The sequence below is a fragment of the Zalophus californianus genome, chromosome 4, assembly GCF_009762305.2.
Source record: "Zalophus californianus isolate mZalCal1 chromosome 4, mZalCal1.pri.v2, whole genome shotgun sequence".
In the NCBI taxonomy this organism is placed as follows: Eukaryota; Metazoa; Chordata; class Mammalia; order Carnivora; family Otariidae; genus Zalophus; species Zalophus californianus.
This window is the reverse complement of record NC_045598.1, coordinates 50,638,808-50,666,751: the sequence shown is the minus strand read 5'-3', so window position 1 is coordinate 50,666,751 and position 27,944 is coordinate 50,638,808. Positions and strand designations below refer to the sequence as shown.

At 41.1% G+C, this 27,944-nt stretch overlaps 1 protein-coding gene across 7 annotated transcripts in view; it reads right to left on the bottom strand.

The window, feature by feature from the left end:
* PATJ (PATJ crumbs cell polarity complex component) overlaps window positions 1–27,944 on the bottom strand; it is a 349,292-nt gene that overhangs the window by 8,977 nt on the left and 312,371 nt on the right. For 6 of the 7 annotated variants that reach the window (XM_027607398.1, XM_027607438.1, XM_027607430.1 and 3 more), the window contains 8 exons: window positions 27,629–27,822; window positions 25,517–25,664; window positions 24,044–24,130; window positions 20,931–21,045; window positions 19,420–19,457; window positions 15,527–15,649; window positions 14,708–14,812; window positions 1,193–1,299 (listed from right to left, as the gene is read on the bottom strand). In XM_027607398.1, coding sequence (XP_027463199.1) covers window positions 1,193–1,299; window positions 14,708–14,812; window positions 15,527–15,649; window positions 19,420–19,457; window positions 20,931–21,045; window positions 24,044–24,130; window positions 25,517–25,664; window positions 27,629–27,822 — 917 coding nt within the window. The remainder of the gene's footprint in view (window positions 1–1,192; window positions 1,300–14,707; window positions 14,813–15,526; window positions 15,650–19,419; window positions 19,458–20,930; window positions 21,046–24,043; window positions 24,131–25,516; window positions 25,665–27,628; window positions 27,823–27,944) is intronic. The other variant, XM_027607423.1, reaches the window with a different exon arrangement.

Here is a 27,944-nt window from a genome sequence, read left to right as displayed (position 1 = left end):
GGGTGGTGGAATGTAACTCCACTCCTCAGTTGGCAACATCAGATGGAGTTTGCCTCCATTTATCTCACATTTTCAATTCGTTTTAATTTACTTTCATATAGAAGACTAATAAAAAAAATCTCCAAATGTTAACAGCAGTTGGATTATAAATAATTTATTTATCCTTTTATGCTAGTGATTACAGCCAGGAGCTATGGCTCCTAGCAAAGGAACCAAGATTACAAGGGCATCTCTGCACTTCCATAGGACATCAAAGGATGCTAAAGGTGCACAAGCTACCCTTCCTATAATAGGGTCAGGGCCATTGTAACTTGCAAATATAATTTTATGTATTTGTCATATTTTAATAGCATGCATTTATTACTTTCATAATGAGAAAAAAGTAAAATGAGCTTAAGTTTAATATTCCTTCCTCAAGAAAAACAAACTCAAAAGTATCATTTAAGCTGTGAAGTACCAGGAGAAAGTTCGAAATGTCTGTGATCAACAGCGCTTTCCAATGAAACATTCAGATCCATCAACAAGCATTTACTGAGCACCTACTGGTGACCAGGCACTGGCAGTACTGAGAGGCATAACTTTAGGCAGCATTTCTGAAAGTACAGCATTTCTGAAAGTACAGATCCTCTGCCGATCTGTAGCAAAACTGCCCTGGGGAATCCACTGCAGACCACCTCATCAGAGTCTCTGAGAATGGGGCCAGAGAAATGAGCCATTTTCAATATGCTCCTTGGATATTTAATGTGCACATTCCAGTGTGAGAAACACTGCTTTCATGAACAATTGTAACAGCAATGATGGGTTTTAATGAAGAATGCCAGCAAGTATAACAATAAGATTTAATCTCAGAACAAGATTTTAGCTTAGAATACACAGTTCCCTGCATAATAAAGCAGGGTGCACCTGGGTTGTAAATCTGTGATTTCTTAAGGAAGAAGGAACTGTGTCAAAGTAACCAGATGCAGTGTGTGTGCAGGCCCTTGAGAGCAGTCTCTTAAGAAGTTCTACGTGGAACCAAGCCTGGTGAGAAATCAGGAAACTTTGGTACATTCCTGGAGATTCTCTAGGAGTTAGGAAAGGTAATGTGTACTTCATCCCTCTTCTTCTCTAGAGAGCACACTCTAGATTCTGGAAAGGTCTCGCTGAGCCTTGCCCACACACGTAATAGGCACTTTGCATCTAGCATACTCACTCTGTGTCTTCTGGGTGGTGTTCAGCAGTGGGAGAACCAAGGTGGTAGCTTGTAGACATGTTTTCAAGCTGAGTTGCTATGGCGCTTATATTGGTATCTGCTACAACCTGGGGGAAAATTAGAACAAGAAAATTCACTGTAAGTCAGGGGAGAATTAGAGAAACCATATGATATTCGATGACTGGTTCTCATCCTCATCGGACTCAACCTGTCTGCAGGATGGATTATTCTCTCAAACTACTGTCTTCATTTGGCTACCATGACACCATACTTTACTAGTTTCCTTTCTATTTCCTGAACCGCTATGGGAGTGCCACAGGCTCCGTCCTTGAGTTTCTTCTCTCTCCCATTTAAACCTCCTCTTAGTTAGCTCATCTTATCTTGTCTCTCCCTGCTTGATCATCTAAATACCATCTATGTAATACCAATCTATGTAATGATAATTCCTGAATCTGCATCTCCAGCACCACCTCTTAACTCCAGATTTCTCTATCCAGTCACCAGTTAGTGGGATGCCCAGCAGGTATGTCAAAGCTAACATGCTAGCAGCACTGAGCCCACCCCCTCCGACCTCTGCTCTGGTAGTCTTCCTCATCTCAGGTAACTACAGCTTCATTCTTTCGGTTTCAGCAAATGCCTCGGTGTTGTCCTTGACTACTTCTCTCACAACCCACATTCAGTTCTCATAAAATTCTATTGGTCTTTCTTTTTTTTTTTTTTTTAAGATTTTATTTATTTATTTGAGAGAGAGAGGGAGAGCACAAGCGGGGGAGGGGCAGAGGCAGAAGAAGCAGACTCCCTGCTGAGCAGGGAGCCTGATGCGGGACTCGACCCCAGGACCCTGGGATGCTTAACGACTGAGCCACCAAGCGCCTCTCTATTGGTCTTTCTACAAAATCATCTCTTGCCTGGAGTTCTACAAAAGCCCCCTGGCTGTTCTCCTTGCTTCAGCCCCTCCCCGACTCACTCCATAGCAGCCAGAACGGTCCTGTTCAAACTCAGCAGATGATTACACTCCTCTGCTTAAAACTGTCCAGAGGAAACCCAGCTCCCTAAGGTCACAAGCTTAAGTCCTTACTATGACCCACAAGGTCATCTGCAGGTAACCTGCCCAGTGATGTCTCTGCTTTCAGCTCTTAACATTTTCCTCTGTGGTCACGGTGCTCCAGCCACACTGGCCTTCTCACTGTCCCTCTAACATGCCAGGGGCGTCTCCACCTCAGTGCTCTGCCAGTGCTCCGCCTTCTGCCTGGAACACTCTGCGTTCTGCACGGGTGGCTCCTTCACTTCCCACAGCTCCTTGGCCACTGTAACTAAAATTTCCACACCAACACCCAGCCCAACATTTCATACCCTCCTCTGCTTTGTGTTTCCTTCTCACCACCACTACTGTCTAATAAACTTTATCTATTTTACCTTATTTATCTTATTGTCTGTCGCATCATATTAGAGTGCGAGGGCAGGAAGCTTGTCTGTTTCAGTCACCACTGTATCCTCATTATGTACAACACTGCCTGGCATATAGATGCTCAAATAATATTTGGTGAATGAAAGTCAGCATCCCGGCATCCTTTCTAGTTAGACGGTCATCACCTGTGAGCAATTAAGTATTTTCAATCTTGGGGCACCTGGGTGGCTCAGTGGGTTAAGCGTCTGCCTTCGGCTCAGGTCATGATCCCTATTATTTGTGACTCCCTATTGTTTTTTTTTTAAGATAGTTCCAAACAATAGTACATGACAGGTAAACATCCACTTTATATTTGTGACCTGCAAATAACATTCAAAAGCATTCAAAAGAAATATGGTATAGCTCCGACAGCTCATACTAGGACACAGAATGAGGTCTGGAGTTCAGTTTCTGCCATTTAAATGGTGCTGTGCCTGAATTTCAGCTTTCTCATCTGTTGAATGGGAATTATAAAAGCCTGCCTTGTATGCTTAGCCTGGAGATGCCTTCCATCTCCACTGGTTCTGAGCTTCTTTCTCCAGAGCTCCTGGGCTACTCCTGTTTCTGACCAGTGGTTCTTCTTATAGGTTATAGTCGTCAGTGCACTAGTATGGAGTGAGGCACCTGACACCAGTGCCAAGAACTGGATTTGACTGCAGTTTCAGAAAGAGCCAACAGAGGGCACGGCTGCCTAAACGGCTAAGTTTAGCTGCAACTAACAAATTAACAATAGTAACAATAGAGTTTTTACAACAAGGAAAGCAAGGGCCAGCCCTGGTGAGTCAGAACACATTGTGGTGAAATATCCTATTCTGGGGGAAAACACAGCTGTGTGCAAGTTATGGAATCTTCTCGAAATACCATCATATACAGAATGGCTGAATGAACTGGGCAAATATTTAGGATAAGAGACAAAGAGGAAAAGGTAGGTTTGCCTTGACCACAAGAGCCCCTCCACTTTCCATCAGCCCTTTCTGTACTCTCCCCACAGCAAGTGTATCGGAGAAGTTGTCTTTGCATATATATGACCTCTGTAATCTCAACCTACACCACCTTCATGAACCACTCCATCCCAGCAGCCATCCCATCACCAGACCTAAACTTCTATGGCCCACTTTCTGGCCTTCCTCCTGCTGCTGGGGCCCACTTTTCCATCTCTTGGCTGTTCTACTCACCACTGTGGCTCAGTCCTGTGCCCAATTCCCACATGCACACTCAAGGTCTAGGTGACAACGTATATATTCCCATAGCTTTACTTTTTATTTTTTTAAAGATTTTATTTATTTATTTGACAGAGAGAGACACAACGAGAGAGGGAACACAAGCAGGGGGAGTGGGAGAGGGAGAAGCAGACTCCCCGCTGAGCAGGGTGCCCGATGCGGGGCTCGACCCCAGCACCCGGGGATCATGACCTGAGCCAAAGGCAGACGCTTAACCCACTGAGCCACCCAGGTGCCCCAAGATTGAAAATACTTAATTGCTCACTGGTGATGACCGTCTAACTAGAAAGGATGCCGGGATGCTAACCACACAGGTGCTTACTCTCTGAGTATCAACCTGATACATCATCCCTCTCTCACCTATACCATATGTAATCCACCACCAAGTCTTCTGGATTCTACCTCAAAAATGGTTCTCAAATCCGTTTCCTTTCTGCCTCTGTGGTGACCATCCTAATCAATTCATCATCATCATCTGCCTTTTAACTGGCATCTCCACTCATCTCTTCTATACAATAGCCAGTTACCTTTTTCAATATAAAATGGATAATGGCACTCTCCTGCTTAAAACCTTTAGGTGGTCTCTCTCTGTACTTAGAATAAAATTCAGACTCCCTAATTACATCCACAAAGGTCCTCCCCTAGCCTGCTCCTCCAATCTCATCAGTTTCCTTCCACTCCACTCCACATTCCAGTTCTCTCTGCCCACAATCTGCCCCCTCCCCCTGCAAAAAAACACCAGTTGGCCTGGTATCAGCTTACAAGTCACATTCCTTATACAAGCCTTCTTTACTACTGGTGCTTAAATTAATTTCTCTTGTTTTCCTCTCCATAGCACTCCCAGAATATTTCTCACAAATTGTTATGATACATATTTCCGTGACTGCTAACGAGTCTCCCCCGCCTCCCCATCACAGGATTCATGAGGGTAAGGACTGCTTCTTACTATTAACATGCCTGGCATGTAACAATTGCTTAATGAGTATTTGTGGAGTGAATGAACCCAAAACCTTCCTAAGGAATAGGGATTATGGGACTCAATTTTCTGAATTTCCACAGAACAGAGTGAGACTGATAGAGGTTACAAGGAGATTGGTTTTGGGTCCTTTTAAGGAGAAAAAAACTCTATAGTTAGGCCGTTACAGAATGGAACGGCGCAGCTTGTTAAAGCATGAGCATCCTGCCAAAGCAAGCATTCAAATAGAGGCTCAAAATCTTTCAATTTGGGATATAGCAAAGGGGATTCCTATATTTGGTGGGAATTTGGACTTGTACTCTCAGCTAGCCATAAACAGACCATCCATTATGGGGCTGAAGAAAGTCAATAAAAGATTGTTTTCTCTAAGGTACCTTCAAAAGCCAAGTTTTGATGGCAACCTGCTCCTTTCCTTGCCCATTTGCTCAACCTAGAACAGCGCCACGACTACTGAGTACCAACTGAGCACTTACTTTATGCTAAGCACTCTCCTGAGTCCCTACAGAGGTAGGTACCACTATTATTTCTGTACTTTAGACAGACGAACCTGGAGCTGAGAGGTTTAGTAACTTTCCCAAGGTCAGTTAAGGAGTGAAGGCTGGTTTCACTTCCGTGTCATTTCACTCTAGAATCTTGTGCTCTTAATCATATGCAGTGTTAGGGTACAGATCTGGTCTTGGACTCTCACATCAGGCAATCTCACACTGCATATAGTTACATACAGTCTAGATATGGCAGTCAGGGAGGAAGAGGGGTAGAGAGATAGTTGAACAAGCAGTTGCAAACAGAGCAGACCGTCCTGGTGTGTGGTTGACAACAGGCGGGAAAACTCCCTGGCTCTCACAAGGTATTATAAGAAGAGGGCTCAGGGCATGGGAGATATATGCCCATGGATGTTCTAGAAGGATCTTTTTTTTCTTTTAACTTTTAGAAAGAGAATACACTTTCAAGAGTCCATGAATCAGCCATATAAATTGTGAAACCAAAGTCACAGTTTTATTTGGGTAAAAATTAAATTTTTTTATCCAGCCAGAAAATATAAAAACACTTCTAACAGCCCCATCTTAACAGAAAAACTCACATCCCTCTAAAATCTGAAGGCCTCGGGCGCCTGGGTGGCTCAGACGGTTAAGCGTCTGCCTTCGGCTCAGGTCATGGTCCCAGAGTCCTGGGATTGAGTCCCACATCAGGCTCCCTGCTCTGCGGGAAGCCTGCTTCTCCCTCTCCCTCTCCCTCCCCCCCTGCCTTTGCCTCTCTCTCTCTCTGACTCTCATGAATAAATAAATAAAACATTTAATAAATAAATAAATAAATAAAATCTGAAGGCCTCTTGCTTACCCCCAACCCTGAAATAAAAAGGACCTTCCACCCATTGATGATATTAAATCCAAGGGGCTTACCTAGGTTCCTTGGAGCTATTCAAGCTCCTATTTTGTAGGAGTGGAAGCCAAGAAGCTGGATGGGAAATGTGAAGGATTTTCACTGATGGCTTAGTCTTTTGTAGGAAGACAAGGAGACCATAAACCCATCACCCCTGGAATGACTTATAGCCCCAAGGTGTCTCCATTAACCATCATTAACCATCTTGGCCTCAGAGCTGACTGGTCTTCCCAGGGATAGATTTGTGAAAGATGATAATCCGATCTATCTCAGAAGGATGTGTATGTTCAGCTGGGTACAAGTCCAAGGAGATGTGGCCCATGAGTCTTAGTTCAGCCCTGTGTCAGAAGTGTCTTCCCCCATCAACACCACGGACTGAACAACATGGAGGCAAGGCTGGGAAAGGTCTATTTATGTGTTTTGAAGGGGGAAGACAGACTAATGGGAGGTTTACTCATTTTTTTTTTAAAGTAAATCTATAACTCCTGGGTACAAAGTTCTGTGGTAGTTCAGAAGTAAAAAAAAGGGGGCAAGAGTAGAGGGAACCAACGGAAAGCAGATGTGTTCTGTCCCTGCAACGGACAGGCTTGCAGTTGATGTTATCTAGTGTGGGGGGCACACTAGATAACACATGCTGTTCAAAGTGGAGAGAGAAGAGGAGAAAGATAGGGTTTCTGGGTAAAGCAAAGAAGGCTTTGAGGTCCTCAGACAATAGGTATTAAGGTCTGAGCAACTTGAATATGTGGTTCAGGAGCTGTGGTGTCCGGAGTCCTTGGACCCAGCTACAGCCAGCTCCATTTCCGCTTTACTCAGATCAGCAACCTTTCTTCTCATCCCTCATCCTGGGGACTGGAGATATGGAAGATGTCTTCCTTGCTTCCCACTCACCCATCAAGACCATTCACCTGGTTCAAAACCTGTGGGTCCTTTATGTTTTTCTTTACTGCTGCACATAGTGCTGTTACATATATCTTGAGTGGGTCTTTAAGACAGATAACTAGATGCGGCACTGCTGGGTGATGGGTATGCACAGAGGAAATGGAATAGATCTTCTGAAGCTGCCAAGTGGCTGCAGCAGTTTGAACTCTTACCACCAGGCTTTGATGATTTGTTTCCTCACCTTCTCCCCAACCTTGTTAGGATCAAATATTTAACAAGTGCCTACTCGAGGAGAGGGAGGTCACTGGTCTGAGGGAGGTTGAGGAGGAAATCCCTGTACCTGAGGAGAGGGAGACGTGTGAAATGAAAGAGGAGGAAGCCACTGTAACTGAGGGGAGAGAGACTCGTGAAATTAAAAAGGAAGAAGTCACTCCACCTGAGGAGGGGGAGACTTGTGAAATGAAAGAAGAGAAAGAGGGAGTCTCTCTGAAAGACTTGTGAAATGAAGGATGGGGAAGAAGTCCTATCCTCTGAGTGTAATGAAAAAGCAGAGACTTGTGCATCATTGGAAGAAGAACCAATAAGGATGTTTCTCCCTCCAACTGCCCTTGCCCCTCACAGTGTGTTTCCCCTCCAAATGGATTCCCTGGTCAAATTGTGTTTTCCCCTCCAGGAGCGTATTTATTCTGATACGCTTTCTCATGCCTTGGCTTCTTGTGACATTTACTAATTTAGGTTAAAAGCAAAAACTAAATTCAATCAGAATTGTATGTTCTATATTAAAATGATGTATGCTTGATACTTTCTAATTGGGTAATAAAGCACAGGATTTTATTGCATGGACCCTAGGATGAGTACCTTTCCTTAAAAATAGGCTTTAGGGGGCACCTGGGTGGCTCAGGTGGCTCAGTCGGTTCAGTGTCTGCCTTCGGCTCAGGTCATGATCCCAGGGTCTTGGGATTGAGCCCCGCATCGGGCTCCCTGTTTAGCAGGGAGTCTGCTTCTCCCTCTACACCTCAGCCTAACTCCCCTGCTTGTGCTTCTTTCTCTTTCTCTGAAATAAATAAAATCTTAAAAAAAAAAACAGGTTTGAGGGATTGTTTTGGAGAATTGAGAAGGCGAAATATTTTCCAGATAAGTAGGATTATCACAATGTACAAAACCTTGAGCTCCTTGCTTACAACTTTTCTGAGCTGCCGATCCTGCAGAGGAGTAAGATTAGCCCTTAGATTTGTTAGGAGTCAAATCTTGCAGTACAAAATACAAACTCAGCACTCATACCCAACCTGGGTCCTAGACCCATAGTGTGGATATGCTGAAAACCGACAGGAAGGCTGTCAAGTTAAGGTGCTCTCTGAGAAAGGGGGCATCTTAAGATGGGGCACAGAAGAACAATCAAGAAAAGCTTGCCTTGGGCGCCTGGGTGGCTCAGTCGTTAAGCGTCTGCCTTCGGCTTGGGTCATCGTCCCAGGGTCCTGGGATCGAGCCCCACATCGGGCTCCCTGCTTGGTGGGAGGCCTGCTTCTCCCTCTTCCACTCCCCCTGCTTGTGTTCGCTCTCTCGCTGTCTCTCTCTCTGTCAAGTAACTAAATAAAATCTTAAAAAAAAAAAGCTTGCCTTGTCCCACACCTGATATTTGGTGTAACTTAATGAAGTAGAAAGCACATCTGCTTCAAGTTTTTACTTCGAATCTAATGACACTGATTCCAGGGACATCAGAGTATACTGACTTCAACGTATCTGTTTTTAAAAATATAATGGTTTGTAGTGTCAAAATGTTTTAAGTTTGGAGTAAAATAAGGGGCCAGGTGACTGCTAGTGACATTACCATCTAGTGGCACACATCTCAAATGCCACCTGGAAAACCACCCCGTTTCCAGGGTTTTAGAAATGTTCACATCTGCTGACCTCAAGCCCATATTACTATAATGAAAGTAATACAGTGCCACTTATTTAATGCTTACCATTGGCAATCTGCTATTTTATTAAACATTACACCTCATTTAATCCTCACAGTGACCTTGGAAGAAAGGAGCCATGATTCCTATTTCTAGAAAACTGAAGAGTTAAGTGAGAGGACTCAAACACATGACTTTCTGACACTAAAGACTACTTGTTCTATAGAACTTCCCAGCGTCACTTGGCTTTCTATCCATCATGACCTCCACAGGTCAGCTGGTTACATATCAGAAACACCTGGGAAGCTTTAGACTCTCTTGAAGTCCATGCCACATCCCAGACCAATTCAATCCCTGTGGTAGACAGAGGAACCAGTACTGGAATCAGTGACCTTATTGCACAGCCAGGTTAAGAACTGCTCACAAGCCTCTCCTTTACTGATACTCACATGTGCCTTTAGATCTTGCCCTGCATCCTCCATCACACACCTTTTCTGTTTCCAACCCAATCCATCTTTCTCCTCTAGTAGAATTTTTCTGGACCGAATTGGTAACCGTGCTGATTAGTTTGCTATAATTTCATATCTTTTAACTGAATCATCATAGCTCAGCAACCCACTCAACGTGACCAACACTTTTTGGGCCAGGCCCTGTGCTAGCGGCACAGACATTACTTTGGATTGGTTCACGGTTTCAGGGGGCAATGACCCCCAGGCACTCCCTATCCCCCAACTTTTTGGTTGGAGAGTTTCCAAACAAAGGATTTCACAGGATTTATAAAGAGGGGAAAGGTGGGGTGACATGGATATTCCAGGCATAGAGAGTAACATGCTTTATTCTCTCTAAATAATGCACCACTCCAGTGGGTCTCAGGTTGGCTTCTCAACTAGCAGCAGCATCACTGCAATGATCATCATTGAACATTTTTTTCTTTTAAAGATTTTAAGCAATCTCTACACCCAACGCGGGGCTTAGACTTACAAACCTGAGATCAAGTCTCATGCTCTACCAACTGAGCCAGCCAGGCACCCCTTCACTGTAAAATTTTTAATCTTCTTTTTCAGAGGTAATATCATCCCTACCTTGTCTTCTATTTCCTTTGCTCCCAACTACTCCTTTGCTATTGACCTGCCACCAACTCTGAAAGAAAATCAATTTCTTTAAAGATTGCCAGTGATTTATTTACCAGTTATAGTGACTTTTCCAGCTTTATTTACTTCTGCTTCATTGGTAAGTGTGCTATTTTTAAAATTCTTTTCTCCTTAAGTGTCTGGAACCTGTAATCTTGACTCCTGGTTCTTTTCTGTTTATTTTTCCAGGATATTTCTTTTTGTGTGCACATGATAGAAAATTAAATAGTACAGCACATGATAAAAAATTCAACACTTTGACTCTCTAGAGACACACTAAACATTTCTCTTTTCAATTCTAGAGGTATAAGCTAAGTAATATGCTTATAGTCCTGTTTTAAAATTTATCGTCTTGTTGATGTCTATCAACTCCCTATTTCAACAGATGAAATATTCTAGTGGATGAAAATTTAGCTTGCCAAACTCTTCCACTTTATATTAAAGTTCTACTTGTTTCTGTGTTTCTTTATACTTATATATACTTTATACTTATATATATTCTATATACTTTATACTTAAACCTCTGTAGTTCTAACAATTTCCAACAATCTCTTTTATTTCAACTTTAAAGATTTACTTCTCATACTTTCCTCTCCACTAATACATCCCAAATAACCATGATACTAATATGTCATGCATATGATGTTTGGTTGTATTGGTTTTATTATTATGACTTACAGTGTTTATATAAATGTTATTTATACTCAGTTAACTACTGCACTATGATTACATTTCCTTTTCTTGGTACAAATTTATTTTCTCCAAGGTAACAATGACCTTATTTTGTTTAATTTTTATATACTTATCACCGAGCCCCAAATTTTCCCAGTCATCTCAAACTTCTAATTTAGTTAAACAGATGAGAGAATTCATCTGTTCCTTTTCTTTCCTTCTGATGCAGAGCCATCTCTCTTAGAGTGTCTTCTCCCCCTGCTCCAATTTGGGCAAGTTATTCTCTATGCTCGCTACACAGCTGTCCTGGGACTTCCACGTTTCTCAGCATTGAATCCACTGGCTTCCCTCTTTCTTACTTGCTCTTTTGCTGGAGTACATCCCAAAGTAATTTTCTCAGAAATATACTGCTGAAAAAGAGGTGCCATTTGAATCTCTTGTTCTTCTGTAAGTAGCTTATACGTTTCTCTTTGAAAAGTTTAGAATGTATATAGGTATTATATTTATTTATCCTGCTTACTGATTCACGGACCTTAGGCTAAGATTTATTTTTCTTTCTTTCTTATTTTTCTGTTTCTCTTTTTGCAACTCCTATTTGTTGGATATTGGATCCCTTGAATTAATCCCATGTCTTTTTCACTTCCATTTTCAATTGAGGGTTCAAAAAGAAGTCACTGTTTTCTCTATATTATCTTAATAAATATGACATCTCTCTCTCCCCACAAACCAGCAGGTGGACCCTCTTATATCAATTGTGTGTGTGTGTGTGTGTGTGTGTGTTCTGGAGAATGTCCCCAAAGGGTCTCCCAAACTACTTTGTAGACAGACCCTTAATGAATCTCCCTGACTTCAGACTCTTTCCCCTGCCTTTCCTACTTGCTGTTGACTTCAAGCCTTTGTCTTGTCTTTGTCACCACTGTTTTCATTCATTTATTCAACCAGTACCTATGATATATAATGTGCCAGGCAGTGGGGATGTTGACATTGAAAAGCCTCATATGGCTTCATTTACCCTGTTCCTAGCAGTGAAGTCTCCCCGAGTATTGGCGGTACATTTCCTTTGCCTACTGGACATCTCCAACTATAATGTTCTCTCCCAAAGTCCTCTTCGTATATCCCCTAGTTTAGTTAGTGCTACCTCAATCCACCCATTCTACTACACTCTTGAATGTTTGCACGATTTCTTAATGGACCTAAAACAAGTCTCACAAGTTCCTTTAGTGATAAAAATCTCTGATATGCTCTTTTTATCTTCTGTGTTCTCAAAGAAAGATGTACCAAAAAAAAAAAAATTCTAGCGGAGAGTCTGGGTTACCTGATTTTGTCCAAAAAAGGTTTGTTTCATGGTCATTCTATAGACAAAGGAGCTTAACCAGACAAATCATCAGACTAGAAAAGCAAATATAACTGGGAACATTTAAAATGACTCGTGTAACCACATCAATCTCCACTGATCAATCTATGATTGAGAATAAGAAACCATCAGACTTTAAGGGCAGAAATATCTACCTTTTATTAACACCCAGAGACAGAAATTTATACTGTGGGGAGAAGCTTCTGTAAGTATTGGTCATCTCTTCCAGTCTTTCCCTTTCATCACCCTGCAGTCCACTGACCCAGACCTTAATCTTCTCTGTGCAACCAGCAGTTGCTGACTGCTTTGCATGATACACCGACAGTAAGCCTTTTCCACATCATCAGACACAATTACCTGACCTTCCCTACTGCTCTGCCAATGGGCTGGCTCACCTGATGATAAAAATAATTACCTAGTGCCAAGTCAGCTGTAATAACTATACTGCTGGTACGATATGCACATTGTTTTAATTAAGGCAAATATACTATGTAACTGAAAGGCATGCGATGCAGGACATAAGAGTTTTCTGGGTTTTGTATTTAAAGCCTTTGGCAGCACATATGCTCCATACCCATAACTGTGTAGATTATAACTGTAAAAATCCCAAAGGATTCCATTAAGTTTTTAATAGCACAGGTTAGAAAATAACACTACCAACTAATGTGATTAATGCAAAAGAGCATTTTAAAACCAAATGTCATTTTCTTAAAACACAGAAAGAGAAAAAATAAGGAACTTGTTCAAAGGTATGTGAATAGTGGCAATTTGAGTGAAATGTTAATTCTGCATGGGAGAGCTTGAGTTCATTGTCATTTAAGGTGCTTTTATGGTTAATGTTACATTTTTACACTGTGGCTTCTCATTTCTCTGTGAAGAAGGTAGAACTGAACAGATTACACTGGTGTATGAAAATGCTGGTAATACCTGATTTTGCTAAGGGAAACATTTTTTTGTCTTGACATAGATATTAGTTCAAATAACTTCCTTTTAAAAATCTGTGTAACGAATGGTCCCCAGAGACTGAGGAGTTGCACTTTTAGGCCTCTAGGGGTCAGCATAACTCGAAGGAAGAGCAAGCGCGGCGAGTAAGAAAAAGCAAGAATGCACAGGTCGGCTGGTGACTAAGGTGGGGTGGAAGGAGAATGTGAGGTGGCAGCATAAGGTCCACTGAAAGTGAGGACCAGGAGCAGAGCGGAAGCTGACTCTACAGCCAGTCCACACAGTGTTCTGGTTTGTGTTCTGCAGAAACCCGGGGGCCCAAATCACTGAATAATATGTTGCCTATCGCATAAACTCCCTTGAAACTACCAACAGTATTTGTAGGATCTCCTTCATACGTGCTGAAAGTAATTTACTTTTTTTTTTTAAAAAGGATTTGTTTATTTTAGAGGGGGGAGGGGCAGTGGGAGAGAGAGAGAATCCCAAGCAGACTCCCCACTGAGTTCGGAGTCCAACGTGGGGTTCTTCTACCCCATGACCCCGAGATCGTGACCTGAGCCGAAATCAGGAGTCGGAGCGTAACCGACTGAGCCACCCAGGTGCCCCATTGTTTACTTTCCGTAATGTCTGTTTTGGCCCTTTGGATTTAGACCACTGAGATGTGAGAGTTAAGCACCACAAACTGGTTCTCCCCAGTGTAAGAGCTTTTCAGTTTGAAGGATTTTATTTTTAAGTAATCTCCACACCCAACGTGGGGCCCAGACTTGCAACCCTGAGATCAAGAGCTTCATGTTCTACTGACTGAACCAGCCAGGCACCCCTGAAATTATTATTTGAAGGCTAGAATGATCTGAGGGGTTGGCTAGCCCTAAGGTACTAAATGGTGGGTTTTATTCTTTTCACCTGTAAAACATTCAGTACTACTACGGCAGAAGTGTGGTGATTATAATCATACATTTTGGAAGAAACTTATTAGCAAAACTCACAGTATCATGCCTCTCACTGCACCATATCAATCTCAGAGATGCATGGAGTGCTGAAATTTAAGGAGGGGTAATGAATAGCACACCTCCTTTCTACTTCCTGCTAGATTTCCCTGTGTATCTGTACAATACTCTTGGGGACCACGGCTGATAAATAATTGTCTGCCTCAGTTAATGACAACCACACAGTGAGAATTTAACAGTGTTGGCAATCATTTATGCTATGGGGGAAAAAGATCATTGTATTTTTTCCTTCCTTTAAAGGCAGTGGAAGAAACAGCGTTTGGGCAGTTCAGTAACAGGTTTTGGGCATAAGAAAAGAAATCATTTCCTATTCCTCACAAACTTTGATTTACAAAAGAATGCTGGAAGCTAAAAGCCTTGTTGATTTATCACGTGAAGCAAAGAGTAATTTTTCTCCCCTTGTTAGGCTTTCATATAATCATGCTCACTGCCTGTATGGGTGGCATTAAAGAATTTCTGAATAAAAATAATAATTTCTTGCTTTCAACCTTCATAATTCACATCAGCAAGCACCCTGCTGGGCGGTGATGCCTGCTACCAGTGACGCTCAATCTTTTTTGCACGCCACTTATCTGCCTCGCGCAGCTGCGTGTTCCATTGATCGCAATACCTGCAGGATAATGCGCCCGTAGGCGTTCTTTAGCAGATTAACCACATCCACGTGAGACAACCCATCCAAAGGTTGCCCATTAATGCTGACAATCCGATCTCCAACCTGGAAGTACAAAAGTGGTAGAAAATCACTATCATTAAGAAAAATTCAATTTGAGGAGAATGCTTAAAATTCTTTTTAAGTCGTATTTCCTATTTGTGGCTATTGTGAAGATTCTGTGTTTCTCCTGTGTATGCAAGTTCCAGAAGCATGAGGAATTTTTATGGCTTTCCCTAAATACAGACCAATCAGAGAACAAGAAGGGGGTCAGGTTTGATTAGGGGAAGGCACGGCAGGCCACTTTTGTATTTTGGCAATGGTGGTTCCCCAGTAATAGTGGGGCATACAAATTAACTGTTCAATAAAGCTCTAATGAGGAAGCCAAATATTTTCTCCTTTATTTTTCTACCTAAGTTAAGATTAAGGGGTAATGGGGAAAAAAAAATCATAAGAATGTTAATTCTTCTGGTTGAAGGACGATTCTAAGGTCAAATCTCTCTCAGGTGCAAATTAATTTTAGGTGAAATGTGCTAAAAATGGTATGGGAGGCTTTGCAAATGAGCTGCAATTTCTTCTTTCATCGGGAAGCTTTGATACAAACAATAATATTTTTATATGCCCAGGGACCTAATGAATTTTATGTGTAAACTTTCTCCAATGCATTTTGCCCTCAGCATGGGTCTCTGTTGGAATTCCAACTTTAAATAAAGCACCCATGGCTGCAACTTTGTCTCCCACTACATGCTGTTAGCATTTCACCATTTTCCTTTTGTTTACCTTAAGCTTCTGTGTACGTGCAGCCACACCACTGGCCTGAATCATGGCAATAAATATTGGGATATCTCCTAAGGGACTTCCTTTTCCTCCGGCAATACTGATTCCAAGGGCATCACTGAGCTCCTAAAAAATAAGGAAAACACAGTGCTCATATATTTAATAAAAAATCACAACCTGATTGCTCCCGGATAGCTGTTGAACAAAATCCTTCCATGATGCAGGAGGCCAGGGTAACATAGGAGTTAAGTGCAGCGCCTTTGGAGTCAGAAAGAGACCTGTGTTTTCAGCTCTAGCACTTAATTAGCTGGGGGTGGGGAGGGTCTTAAGGCAGTTCCTTAACCTCTTAGAGTTTCCATCTTTATGTTGATTTGAGGATTAAATGAGATGATATAGTGCAGTCTTAGCCTACAGAAGAGGCTCAATAAAAGGCAACAGTAGGAGTAAAAACACACACAAAAATACAAAACAACCCTATGTTACTGCTCAGTTTAGTGGCCAATTTTGATGCAGACTTGGCAAGTATGTTCTCATATGGTGTTTATGATTAAACTGCCACACATATCATGCTCTTCTGGGTGTGAACAAACACACTTGGCTCTAAAAGAGCTGCACGGTTGCATTACAACAAAGGATCTGAGAGGACACCCACTGGAATGATAACAGAGTTTGCAGGGAGAAGGAAGATGTGGCTGAAAGTGTCCGCTAAGATTAGGAGGTGAGGCAGCTTGATTCGCTGGGACCCTGGTGACGAGATCCTGGCTCTCGTCCAGGTCTTCTCCACATTTGTATCACAGGGTTACTATTTTAAAAATCACAGAATGACTGACATGTTCCACTTTCAGTGTGGTGGCATTTGCTCAACTACAGTAGCTCTCTCCTGCTGATTAAAATGCACAACTCTGTCAAACAGAAAACAACTACCTGAGGCTTCGGAAAAGTAAAGAAACAAGTTGTGGTAGAGACCCAAAACTTGGAGTAAAAGCAGCAGAGGGTGGATCGCCCCCTTCTTTTCCTGGCAGCGTTGTCCTGAGGGTGAGAGCTGGTCAAGGAGCTGGAAAGGTGGCGCACAGTGTGACACTGATGTGGACGCCTCTCTCGCCCCATCTCGCCCCATCTTGCTGGTCAGAGGAACCAGGCGAGGGAGCCCCCGTGACTGGAGAATAAAGGAAGAAAGCTGGAGCAGAGGGCACCACAGAATTCTCTGGATTCGTTCTGAGTGACTCATGTGCGGGACCGACCAACACAGACCTGAGCTGGGAGGTGAACCCCCGCTCCCGGAAGGGGAGACAGAATTTGCAGTCTGAACCCAAATGGGCTGACTGCCTGCTAAAGCATAAACATCAGTACTCTTCTGAGTCTACACAGCGTTACATTCCTGAGGACCAAAACTACTCAGTATGCAAAGAAAATGTGACCAGTGTTTTTCAGTTCTTTAAAATATGAAGGACAGTGTGCCTGGGTGGCTCAGTTGGTTAAGTGTCTGCCTTTGGCCCAGGTCATGATCTCAGGGTCCTGGGGTCGAGCCCTGCATCGGTCTCCCTGCTCAGCAGGGAGTCTGCTCCTCCCTCTGCCCCGCTTGTGCTCTCTCGCTTACTCTCTCTCAAATAAATAAATAAATAAATACATACATAAATGATGCAGGACGTTTGAAAGTAAAAATTGTAACACTGTTTGGTGGAGTTCTCAATTTATGTAAATGTAAACATATGATGACTATGGCATAAAAGTGGCGTGGGTGTGGTAAAGGGACTTACATGGTAGCAAGACTCCCGACATTTTAATTGATTATTTAAAAATATACACGGCTTAGGGTGCTTCAATTTTACCTCATAAAGTTGGAAGATGGGAAAAGAACAAAATGACAACAAAAACCATATATGAAAGAACGTTAAAAACTCATGTCACATAAGTGTGAGGAATTATTCTTTACTATTAATAATATTACTAATGCTGCCATGTCATGCCTATAAAAGAAGAAGGGTGAAGCTGACCTCTCCAGTCACGGGTCATTTATATCCTGTTTTTGAACATATTTGTGTCTGGCTTATGTTTTTTGAATGCATCAACAGTAAAGCAATGCATGCAAAATGGCAAGATGAGTTTCATCACAAAAGTTTCTGCTTGAAACATGTGTGGGAGAACATGGTTCTCTCTCCTGCTGGGAGTAGGCCTTTTTATAAAAGCCTGTAAAAAAAAAAAAAAAGTGGCTGAAATGACTAAGGAAACATAAAATTATGTTTTTTTTGTTTTTGTTTTTTTAAAGATTTACCCATTTATTTGAGAGAGGGAAAGCACACATGAGCCTGATTGGGGGTGGGGGGAGAGACTCAAGCAGACTTCGCTGCTGAGCTCGGAGTCTGACATGGGGCTCAATCCCACTGCTGTGAGGTCATGACCTGAGGTGAAACCAAGAATCAGAGGCTCAACCAACTGTACCACCTGGGCACCCGCATAAAATGTTATTTTATAAACCTTGGAATAAGGAGAAATTTATGGAATAACTTGGCTTTGTTCAAATCCATCATAATGCTTCTGTAATTTACCCATAATTATGTACATGTTTGGTAGATTTAACTTTCCTATCATAGGAACATCTGAGTTGCCACTCTGGTGGAAAGATACTAGGAACAAATGAAGCCAATTTACTACAAATTGTAGTCAATAATAATGGATGCCACTTCCTGGACATCTATGATGCACTAGATACTATGCTAAGTACGCTACTTGCATTATCTCATTTAATCCACACAGTAAGATTGACCTTGTGAGTTAAGTGTTGCCATCCCCAGTCTACAGACGAGAAAACTTGAATAACTTGCCAAAGGTCATAGAGCTAATAAATGGTAGAGTGCCTTCAAACACAGCTATGATTGATTCCAGAGAACTAAGCTATGCTGGATATCTCTTCATTGCAGCTGAACCATGATTATAACAAGGTCATAATTTCTTTTTTAAAGACTTCTTGAATCCCAAATTTAATGGTTGGAAGTGATCAAAATAAAAGTACTTTCCAATATTCTGGATATCACACAGGAGTTTGAAAATCAGGATTGGCAACTTTATGAACTTAAATACAACTTACACAATCTTTTCAAGGAGGCAATTTAGCAATATGTATAAAAGCCTTTAAGTAACAAATGTGGCTTTTGAATCAATAATTTCATTTCTAGGAACGAATCCTGAGGAAATCACCCATGATATAGCTAAAAAAAGAAAAACAAAGATGTTGCTATAAAAGAGCAAAAGATGAGAAATATGCTAATTGTTTACTAGGAGGAAGCTGATTAAGAAAATTACAGCACATTTATATGATGGAATACTATGCAACTAATAAAAATCATGCTGTCTGCCATAAAAAAATATTAGTATGGCTAAAAGTTCATCCTTTAAAGTGAAGGAGACAGGGGAACCTGGGTGGCTCAGTTGGTTAAGTGTCTGACTCTTGATTTCGGCTCAGGCTGTGATCTCAGGATCCTGGGATCAGGCCCTGCATTGGGCTCCGTGTTTGGCATGGAGTCTGCTTGAGATTCTTTCCCTCTGCCCCTCCCCCTGCTCACACATGCTCTCTCTAAATAAATAAAATCTTAAAAAAAAAAAAGTGAAAAAAGACAAGCTACCAGAGTTTAATATACCTTTTTTTTTTTTTTGGTTTGCTTTATAAAACTTAAATACATGCACAAAACATAGTGGATGGTACATACCAAAAAATTCACAATGGTCCTCTATGTGGCTTTACTGTATTTTTCTAAGTCTATTTATGTTACACAAACCATTTAATGCCTTCAGTAACTTAAAAGATCACACTAACAATGTAAAAATTGTATTGAGGAGAAAATATACATTTTAATGGAAATACAACACCAATCAGAAAAATAGCAAAATTATTGACCTACCCTGATGATCTCAACGGTCCTTGGTCCCATATCTGTGCCTATAAATAAGGAAGCAACACAATTAACTTTTTAAAATAAAGAGATAACAGAGTTAGGATTTAATATTCTCCTATAAAAATATTATCCTTTAAAAAAATAGTATCATTTTCTAGCTCTTTCAAGAGAGAATACAAGCAGAGAGAGAATACATACTTTATCAAAATCCAAACTGGCAACCATTGGTTAGGAGTTATTTTTTATTTTTTTAATTTTTTTTAACAATGAAGAGAACTTTTTTAAAAAAACTGGATACAGGTCTGTGATTCATCAGTCTTACACAATTCACAGTGCTCACCATAGCACATACCATCTCCGGTGCCCATCACCCAGCCACCCCATCTCTCCCACCCCCCACCACTCCAGCAACCCTGTTTGTTTCCTGAGATTAAGAGTCTCTTATGGTTTGTCTCCCTCTCTGGTTTTGTCTTGTTTCATTTTTCCCTCCCTTCCCCTATGATTCTGTCGTTTCTCAAATTCCACATATCAGTGAGATCATATAATTGTCTTTCTCTGATTGACTTATTTTGCTTAGCATAATACCCTCTAGTTCCATGCATGTCATTGCAAATGGCAAGATTTCATTTTCTGATGGCTGCATAATATTCCATTGTGTGTGTATACACACACATTTTCTTTATTCATTCATCTGTTGATGGACATCTAGGCTCTTACCATAGTTTGGCTATTGTGGACATTGCTGCTATAAACATTGGGGTGCATGTGCTGGTTAGGGGCTATTTTAAAGAGGCCCTCTGTTTGAGGTAGATGTGGTCATAACCATGTGGTCTGACAGAAGCTGATGGAAGTACTAACAGCTACCCAGGATATCACCATATATCGTAAGTGGCTTGGGGGATGGGCTATTTGTGTATCATTGTACATTTTCCTGCCTTAATCGAAGACAACCCTCTCCTCAAGGAGATTTAAAAAAGCCTGCCCCACCCACAATGGTATATGCACTTTTGACCTTCCTCAAGTGACCTGTCATTTGAAATTTTTCTCTTTGGGAAATGGTTTTCTTTTATGAAGTAGTTTAGATTTCTACTTTCCTGTTTTTCATGTGATTTGTGTACAGTTAAAGGCACATTCCCAAAATGAGTCCCTATGGCTTTCCTTCCTTTAGAACAGGCTTTTTATCAAGCTTGGGCCTTAGGTGCACACGTTCGAAGATTTCAACGTGTCTGAATTGAGGGTGAAGAGATTGTTTTTAAAAAATATTAATATTTTATTTTATTTTTATTTTTAAAGATTTTATTTATTTATTCATGAGAGAGAGAGACAGAGGCAGAGGGAGAAGCAGGCTCCCAAGGAGCAGGGAGCCCGATGCGGGACTCGATCCCAGGACTCCGGGATCATGACCTGAGCCGAAGGCAGACACTTAACCATCTGAGCCACCCAGGCGCCCCAAAAATATTAATATTTTAAAAATTGGATCACAGGATGGTTTTGCTGGAGGTGTGTCCAAGTCATACCTGAACTTTTGGGGTAAGGATCTGTAGCTCTTTTTGTGCCGACCAGGTTTTGCAGGCTGGTGATGACAGGAGCCAGGGAGGGATGGAAGTTGCTGTGTGCGCCGTGCTGGCTTCCCTGGAAAGAAACCCCGCCGTCAGCTGCACTCAGACACTAACTTGGTCTTAAAAATTCAGACTTAGTATTTTAATTACTGAAATAGCCATAACCATGTGACAGAAAATTCTGTACAGGCTAAAAGAGAAAACAGAAGTGACCCCTACTCACACCCTTACCACCCTACCCCAATCCCATTTGACATTTTTCTTTTTTTTAATATATGTATTTTTTTCATTTTATTTATTTATTTGTCAGAGAGTGAGCGAGCACAAGCAGGGGGAGCGGCAGGCAGAGCAGAGAGAGGGAGAAGCAGGCTCCGCATCGGGCTCCCAGCCCAGGACCCTGGGGTCATGACCTGAGCCAAAGGCGTCCCATCATTTGACATTTTTCTATCGCCTTCCTCTTTATATGAGCTTTATATGTATGCATATATATATATATATATTCTTTCTCACATATCTATTCATCTATTCATCAATGTTTAAAAATTCATTTCAAAGTGACAGACATATGGATTATGGATATATAAAGGAGTGTTTTCTATATTTTTCACAATGGACATATATATTTAAAGGAGTGTTTTCTATATTTTTCGTGAAAGGATATGATTTAAATCAATAGTGCTATAATAATATTCAGAATTGAGGGAGTATAGCATATTATAACTTTTGCCTAAAAAAATCTTAGAACAATGTGTTTGCCATGGCCTTTATAAATATGAACTGTGCCTGGAAGTGTTCCCTCAGTTATCTGAGGAAAAGATTTCTCAAGTGCTTTTCCATAACACACCGTCCTTTGAAGAGTAAAGACATTCTTTTCTGGTTGGTGGGAAAAGACTTTTTAAAAAAAGAGGCTTGGTGGCCCCAAGAATAGATCTATCTTAGTGAACCCACTTTCTCTAGGCCAAGTCTAACAAATTATAATTCTCCTTGGCCCTCGGAAGAAGACATTTATCTCCCCATCTTATAATTGCCCAGAAAGAAATCCGTGCCCCTAGAGGGTCTGAAGGTGGAAATGTCTCGGAATGGGATTCTCTTTTTCTCCAGTTGGGTCATGGGCTGGTCTTCAGCTCGTGATAATGGAGGACATTTCCTTTTCACAGCCAGCTATGAGCCTTCTTTTAATTAGCCAAGTATCACTGCAGACTCTCGTTATCACCTCAGCCAAAATTTTAAGGACAAAGTAAGGATAAAACATATTTACTGTTTTTCTTAAAATTGAATTAAACTTCTACCCCCTAAGGTTAAAAACTCTGTGCAGGAAGGTTAGATAAAAGTGTCTGATACTTTGTCTTAGGTTTCCAAAATTGGACAGCTCACATTTATAGATGAGCTAAATGGTGATGATAGTTTTATCGACATTTAATAATCGATCTTCTAAATTTGTTAGCTCTGTATTTAACCTAAGTGTGAACTTTATTAATCTCTAAGACATTCTTATACATGTTCTTCAATGACAGAAATCTAGTTCTACCTACTAGCTCATCCTTCAGTTCAAACTTTTTTTTTAATTTTGTTTTATTATGTTATGTTAATCACCATACATTACATTACTAGTTTTTGATGTAGTGTTCCATGATTTAACTCAAACTTTTCTTAAAACACTGGAATTCTTTGTATCCCTTTGTGCTTTTGCATATGCTATTCCATCTGTCTGGGATGCCTTCTCCCTCTTTTCAACCTGTCAAACTCCTTTTGCAGTGAGATCCAATGGAGCCTCCTCTGTGGCACCCTCCCATATTCTGCAAGGAAGAAAAATTTTATCCCCAGTATTGTTCAGTCTGAATTCTAACCTGCATACAACAAGGCTTTAGTGAAATCACTCAACAAGTAATCTTCCACTAAGGAAGAAGCTCTGAGACAACTATTTTTGCATCTGAAATTCCCACTGTTGATAAAAGTCTGCTCAGAATCATTATCAACCATTTGCTCCTGGAGCCCCACTTCAGCACTGTGTCTTAGTACACATGATATTTGCTGCTCATTGCATAGGCCAGAAATGAAAAGAGAAAATATATTCTAAAACTTAACATGATGTTTATTGGGTTTCACTGTTTTGAAGATTCTCTAAGATAGCTAGTCTGCGATTCTAGCTGAACAATGGTATTTTTCTTTACCTATTTTGTAATACCAGTGAAGCAAAGGAGGTAGTTATTAGCATCCCAGAAGCACCTGTGTGCTAACCACAAACTCAGAATGACTTGTGAACAAAAGCCTTGGAGAGGCTTTAAGTCTAAGGCAACTAGGGAGGGGACCAAAACTCATGCTTTTAACCTCAAAACAAAGGCCCATAAATAACCCACAAAGGAGATGGAGGTCACATGTTAAGTCTCTACAGCTTCATTATGTACCAAATGGGACAAACATATAGTCTACCATCTTGATTTTGTCAGCCATTATCATAAAAACAAAACAAAAAACCCAAACTTTGAAATATACTTTGTTAAAAAAAAGTGGCACTTCCATCAGGCTTGCAAATAAACATAAGATGTTTGCTAACCTACAAAGTATCACCCATTAAGGCCTCCCTCTCAGAGGAGAACCCCCCCCCCCCACACTTGGCTCTCTTAGGAATATGCCATTAATTGCCCTCAGCATGTGTGAGTGGCTATTCACAAGTTAACTTTATAGCAATATTTAATTGAATGAATAGAACAATGTTGTGCTAATGAGGGTCAAATTGCCACCAGATGTTGCTTCTTTCTCTTTCTTTTTTTTTTAAATAAACACAGCTGTGTACATGCATGCATAGGGAATACAGAACTACTAGTGGACGAGAAAAGTGGTTCTAAGGGAATACTGGCAGGCATTAAAGGAGAGAAAAATCTAGGGATTAATGAATATTAACGAATTTCCATCCCACCTTTCATTTTTATTTCAAACATATTAAAATGCCCTGAACATGGTGTTGTGAATATGATGTCTAGTACACATTATTCCAATCATTTATGAAATGGGGAGCTTTCTCCCAGTGGGGATGGGTGAGTGAGTCAGTCTGATGGGAACCCAGCAACAACCTGACTATTCTGTGAGGTCTTCCTCGAGGAGATCCAGGAACCAGCTCGGAGTCTTCCAATCTCTAGCTGCACCAGCCCCTGTGCACACTTGGGAAGACAAGAGGTGAAAAACAGCATTTAACTAACTTCTAAATTATCATGGCAGAGCTTCCCCTCATCTCCGCACCAAGAATTGTAAATGGGTGATGAAAGCAAGAAGGAAAAGGAAAATTCAGTAATCAAAAAAAAAAAAAAATCACACAAAATAACAAAAACTCATCAACTCCATGGTATTCATCTCATGACTTCGTGACTTCTTTAAACATGGTAAAAGTATTACATATCAATTCACCTCTTCCTTCTCCCTTCTGATGAAAGTATTCATGAGCAGTGAAATAAGAAAAAGTGGTGAACGGGGGATGGAAAAATCAAACATAGAGATAATCTACAAATAACAAATTCTCTCATAAGTCATAACTGACTATACCAGGAAATCAGGATTTTAAAATAAAAGAGGTTCATTTGTCTTTGCAAAAGCTTCCACAGTTATTTGTGAAACTGTATAAGATGCAGCTGATTATAGTTGAATGGAAATTTACAAGAATTTTTATTAATCATTTTCCCCCAAGGGAGGTAGTGTCCATGTGGCAGAGACACTTGGAAGGTAATTCTGAACCTAGCCTCTCTACAGCTTCAGTGAGAAACGGCTTGGGTGGTGGGAAAACCACTCAAGCAGATCCTTGTCATCTTGGACATGCTCCTTTACTTTTTCAAACTTCATTTGTGAAATACAGGAATTGGTCTAGATAATCTTCAATGGTCCCTCAAGGTATTTTTCTTTACCTATTTTGTAATACCAGTGAAGCAAAGGAGGTAGTTATTAGCATCCCAGAAGCACCTGTGTGCTAACCACAAACTCAGAATGACTTGTGAACAAAAGCCTTGGAGAGGCTTTAAGTCTAAGGCAACTAGGGAGGGGACCAAAACTCATGCTTTTAACCTCAAAACAAAGGCCCATAAATAACCCACAAAGGAGATGGAGGTCACATGTTAAGTCTCTACAGCTTCATTATGTACCAAATGGGACAAACATATAGTCTACCATCTTGATTTTGTCAGCCATTATCATAAAAACAAAACAAAAAACTGGATTTGGTAAATTCATGACAATACAGCTTTAGAGAAAAGGATGAATTTTTTGATTCCAGGAGAACTTATCCCATCTAATGCATTCAGAGGGTAACTGTGGGTACTTCGTTTCTCACAAGGATAAAAACTAGCTTGGGAAGTCCCCAAAGAGGTTTCTCTGTCAATCCTGATCCTGATAGTATATCTAGCAGCTTTCTTGTAAAGCTATATATGATGGGTTAAAATAATCCGAGATTAGCTCTCTAGTGAAAACCAGAGTTAGCATAAAGTCTAACCCATTTATAACCAAGCTCGATTAGAACGGCTCACTGTGGACTTCAGGCAGACAGTAGCCTGAGGACTCACCTTGAGGACAGTGGCCACTGTCTCTTGTGAAGCATTTCTCATGTCCTCCCCATTCACAGATAAGATCTGATCTCCCTGAATCAATCTCCTATCAAGGTCTGCAGCTCCACCTTTCACGACGTCAGAAATAAACACTCCACTTCCGTTTCTGTGAATACCACAAAGCAGTGGGTAATGGCACAATTTAGTATTTCTGAGTAAATCTGAGATTATTGACATTCTATACAGTTTCACTAAATCCTGAAGCTTGGAAGAGAGGTCCTATCCAATAATATCCACTAACTTCCAAAATGATAAACCTCAGAGTGCTTGCCCTTTAAATAGTTTAGACCTATTTATGCTGCTTACTGTAATACTCATTTTTATTGACCCAAGGGCATCATTTCTGCAAGAGGACAATCTTAGTGAAATGAAATGGATCACTTGTTTTTTAAGGTGGTATACTAATCTACAGATGTTCCTTAATTTCATAATGAGTAAACTGTTGATAAAAAATATACAGGTTATTGTCATTCACTAGCTATTGCAAACAATGTGCAACGGATAACATATCTACAAGCACACCATGAGAATATTCTAGTCGTGGAATTGCTAAGTCAAAGAATTATGAATCGTGAGAGCTTATACACCTGACCCTTCACAATGGAACTTTCTGGGCTAAGGGATGTGAATGTTCCTTACAACTCAATCTGAAGTACTAGTGTTGTATGAAGACTGTTTTATCAGGCCAGTAGGAGACAATAAAGTAAAAACCATTCCTCTAAGTGGAATCTCCCCAGGCATATGTATGTGTCACAACCAGCAAGCAAATTTCAACTTGGGCTCTGTCAGGTGCTCTGCACCTAGGTGTGCATTGAGTTTGTTTAGAAATAGGAGTCTCAGCTTTTTTGATTTATAATGCATTTTCAGTGATGATTTAATAGTGCTGAAGGATGAGATCATGACAGCACAGTACTTGGCACAAAATCCGTGCTCTCAAAAACTGTCTCCAATATATTTTTATTTTAATAACAACTGGACAGCTGGAAAAAAGCACTAGGCTAGCCATCAGAGGTCTGTGAGGGCACAGGACATAATATATAAAAAAACCAACTTCACTTCTTCCTAAGAAGATGGTTGATAACCATTTAGGACCGTACTGGGGTGTCACCTGGAAACCGTGCAGCCCTGTTGGAATAAATACACACTAAATATTGAAAACCAGTAAACCATGGGAGCTGGAATTGCAGTTTCAAGATATTACTTACTTTTCTAATCTACTACTGTTATTCTATAATGCCCATCATATGGGTAAGCAGCACAGACTTCAAAAGAAAAGCCTAGCCAACAGGATCTACCTAGATTTTTTTTGCAAGTTATTCTTTTGGGGACATCTTTCTTAATGAGAACTACTGTCATGAAAAATTTGCAATTGTCTCTCAACTACATCTGCTCGGCTAAGTTTTGAAACTCACCAACTAGTTGTAGTTAACATAAGCATGAAATTCACATGGTACTCCGAGGCAGAGCAATTTTCTTTCTTTCTTTTTTTTTTTTTTTTACAAATTTTATTTATTTGAGAGAGAGAGACACACCGAGAGAGGGAACACAAGCAGGGGGAGTGGGGGAGGGAGAAGCAGGCTTCCTGCCGAGCAGGGAGCCTGATGCAGGGCTCGATCCCAGGACCCTGGGATCATGACCTGAGCCGAAGGCAGACGCTTAACGACTGAGCCACCCAGGCGCCCTGGCAGAGCAATTTTCTTAACCCAACACTGTATAAACCTAGCTCTTGATATTAGCTGTTTCTTGGGTATGGTTGCTTTAATTCACCCCTGCAAGCCTCAGATCTCAGGGACTCCAAGGTGAAAAAACCTTCCTGACTCTGTTCTTATTCTATATGGGAGCAAATACAGTCTGGGTTGATTGAGTTTTGAGTTCTATCTTCATACAACATACTTTTTCTTGGTTAAGATCTTGCTCAGAAACATGACCTAGGTCACTCTAATATTTATATATAAATAGTTTAATTTTAGAAACCATATCATTAGTTTACATAAGACCTTATCTGCTGGTGTTCATAGACTCCCTAGGGCTCTGGAGGGACAGGCCAATCTGTCCTGTGTGTTTCCTTACCGTTTCCCAACAATGCTCAGACCCAGTCCTCGGCCGGCCTTTTTCTGCAGATCCACTGGGAAAACCTCCAAGTTCTCCTCATCCCTGTAGTGTGCCTCATCTCTATACACCACCAGTCGCACCTTCTGGGGGGTCTGCCTCAGGGCTGTGATGGCTTCTTCGTGGCTGGCGCTCCTCAGGTCAATCCCATTAACCTGGAACATCAGGCATCCGAGATGGGCTGCTGACAGCAGAGGCCTCTATGCCTGCTCTGTCTGCTGAATTCCTTAATCCAACCAGTGAAAAAACCTCTAGAAATTTCCAGCCATTCCTGAGG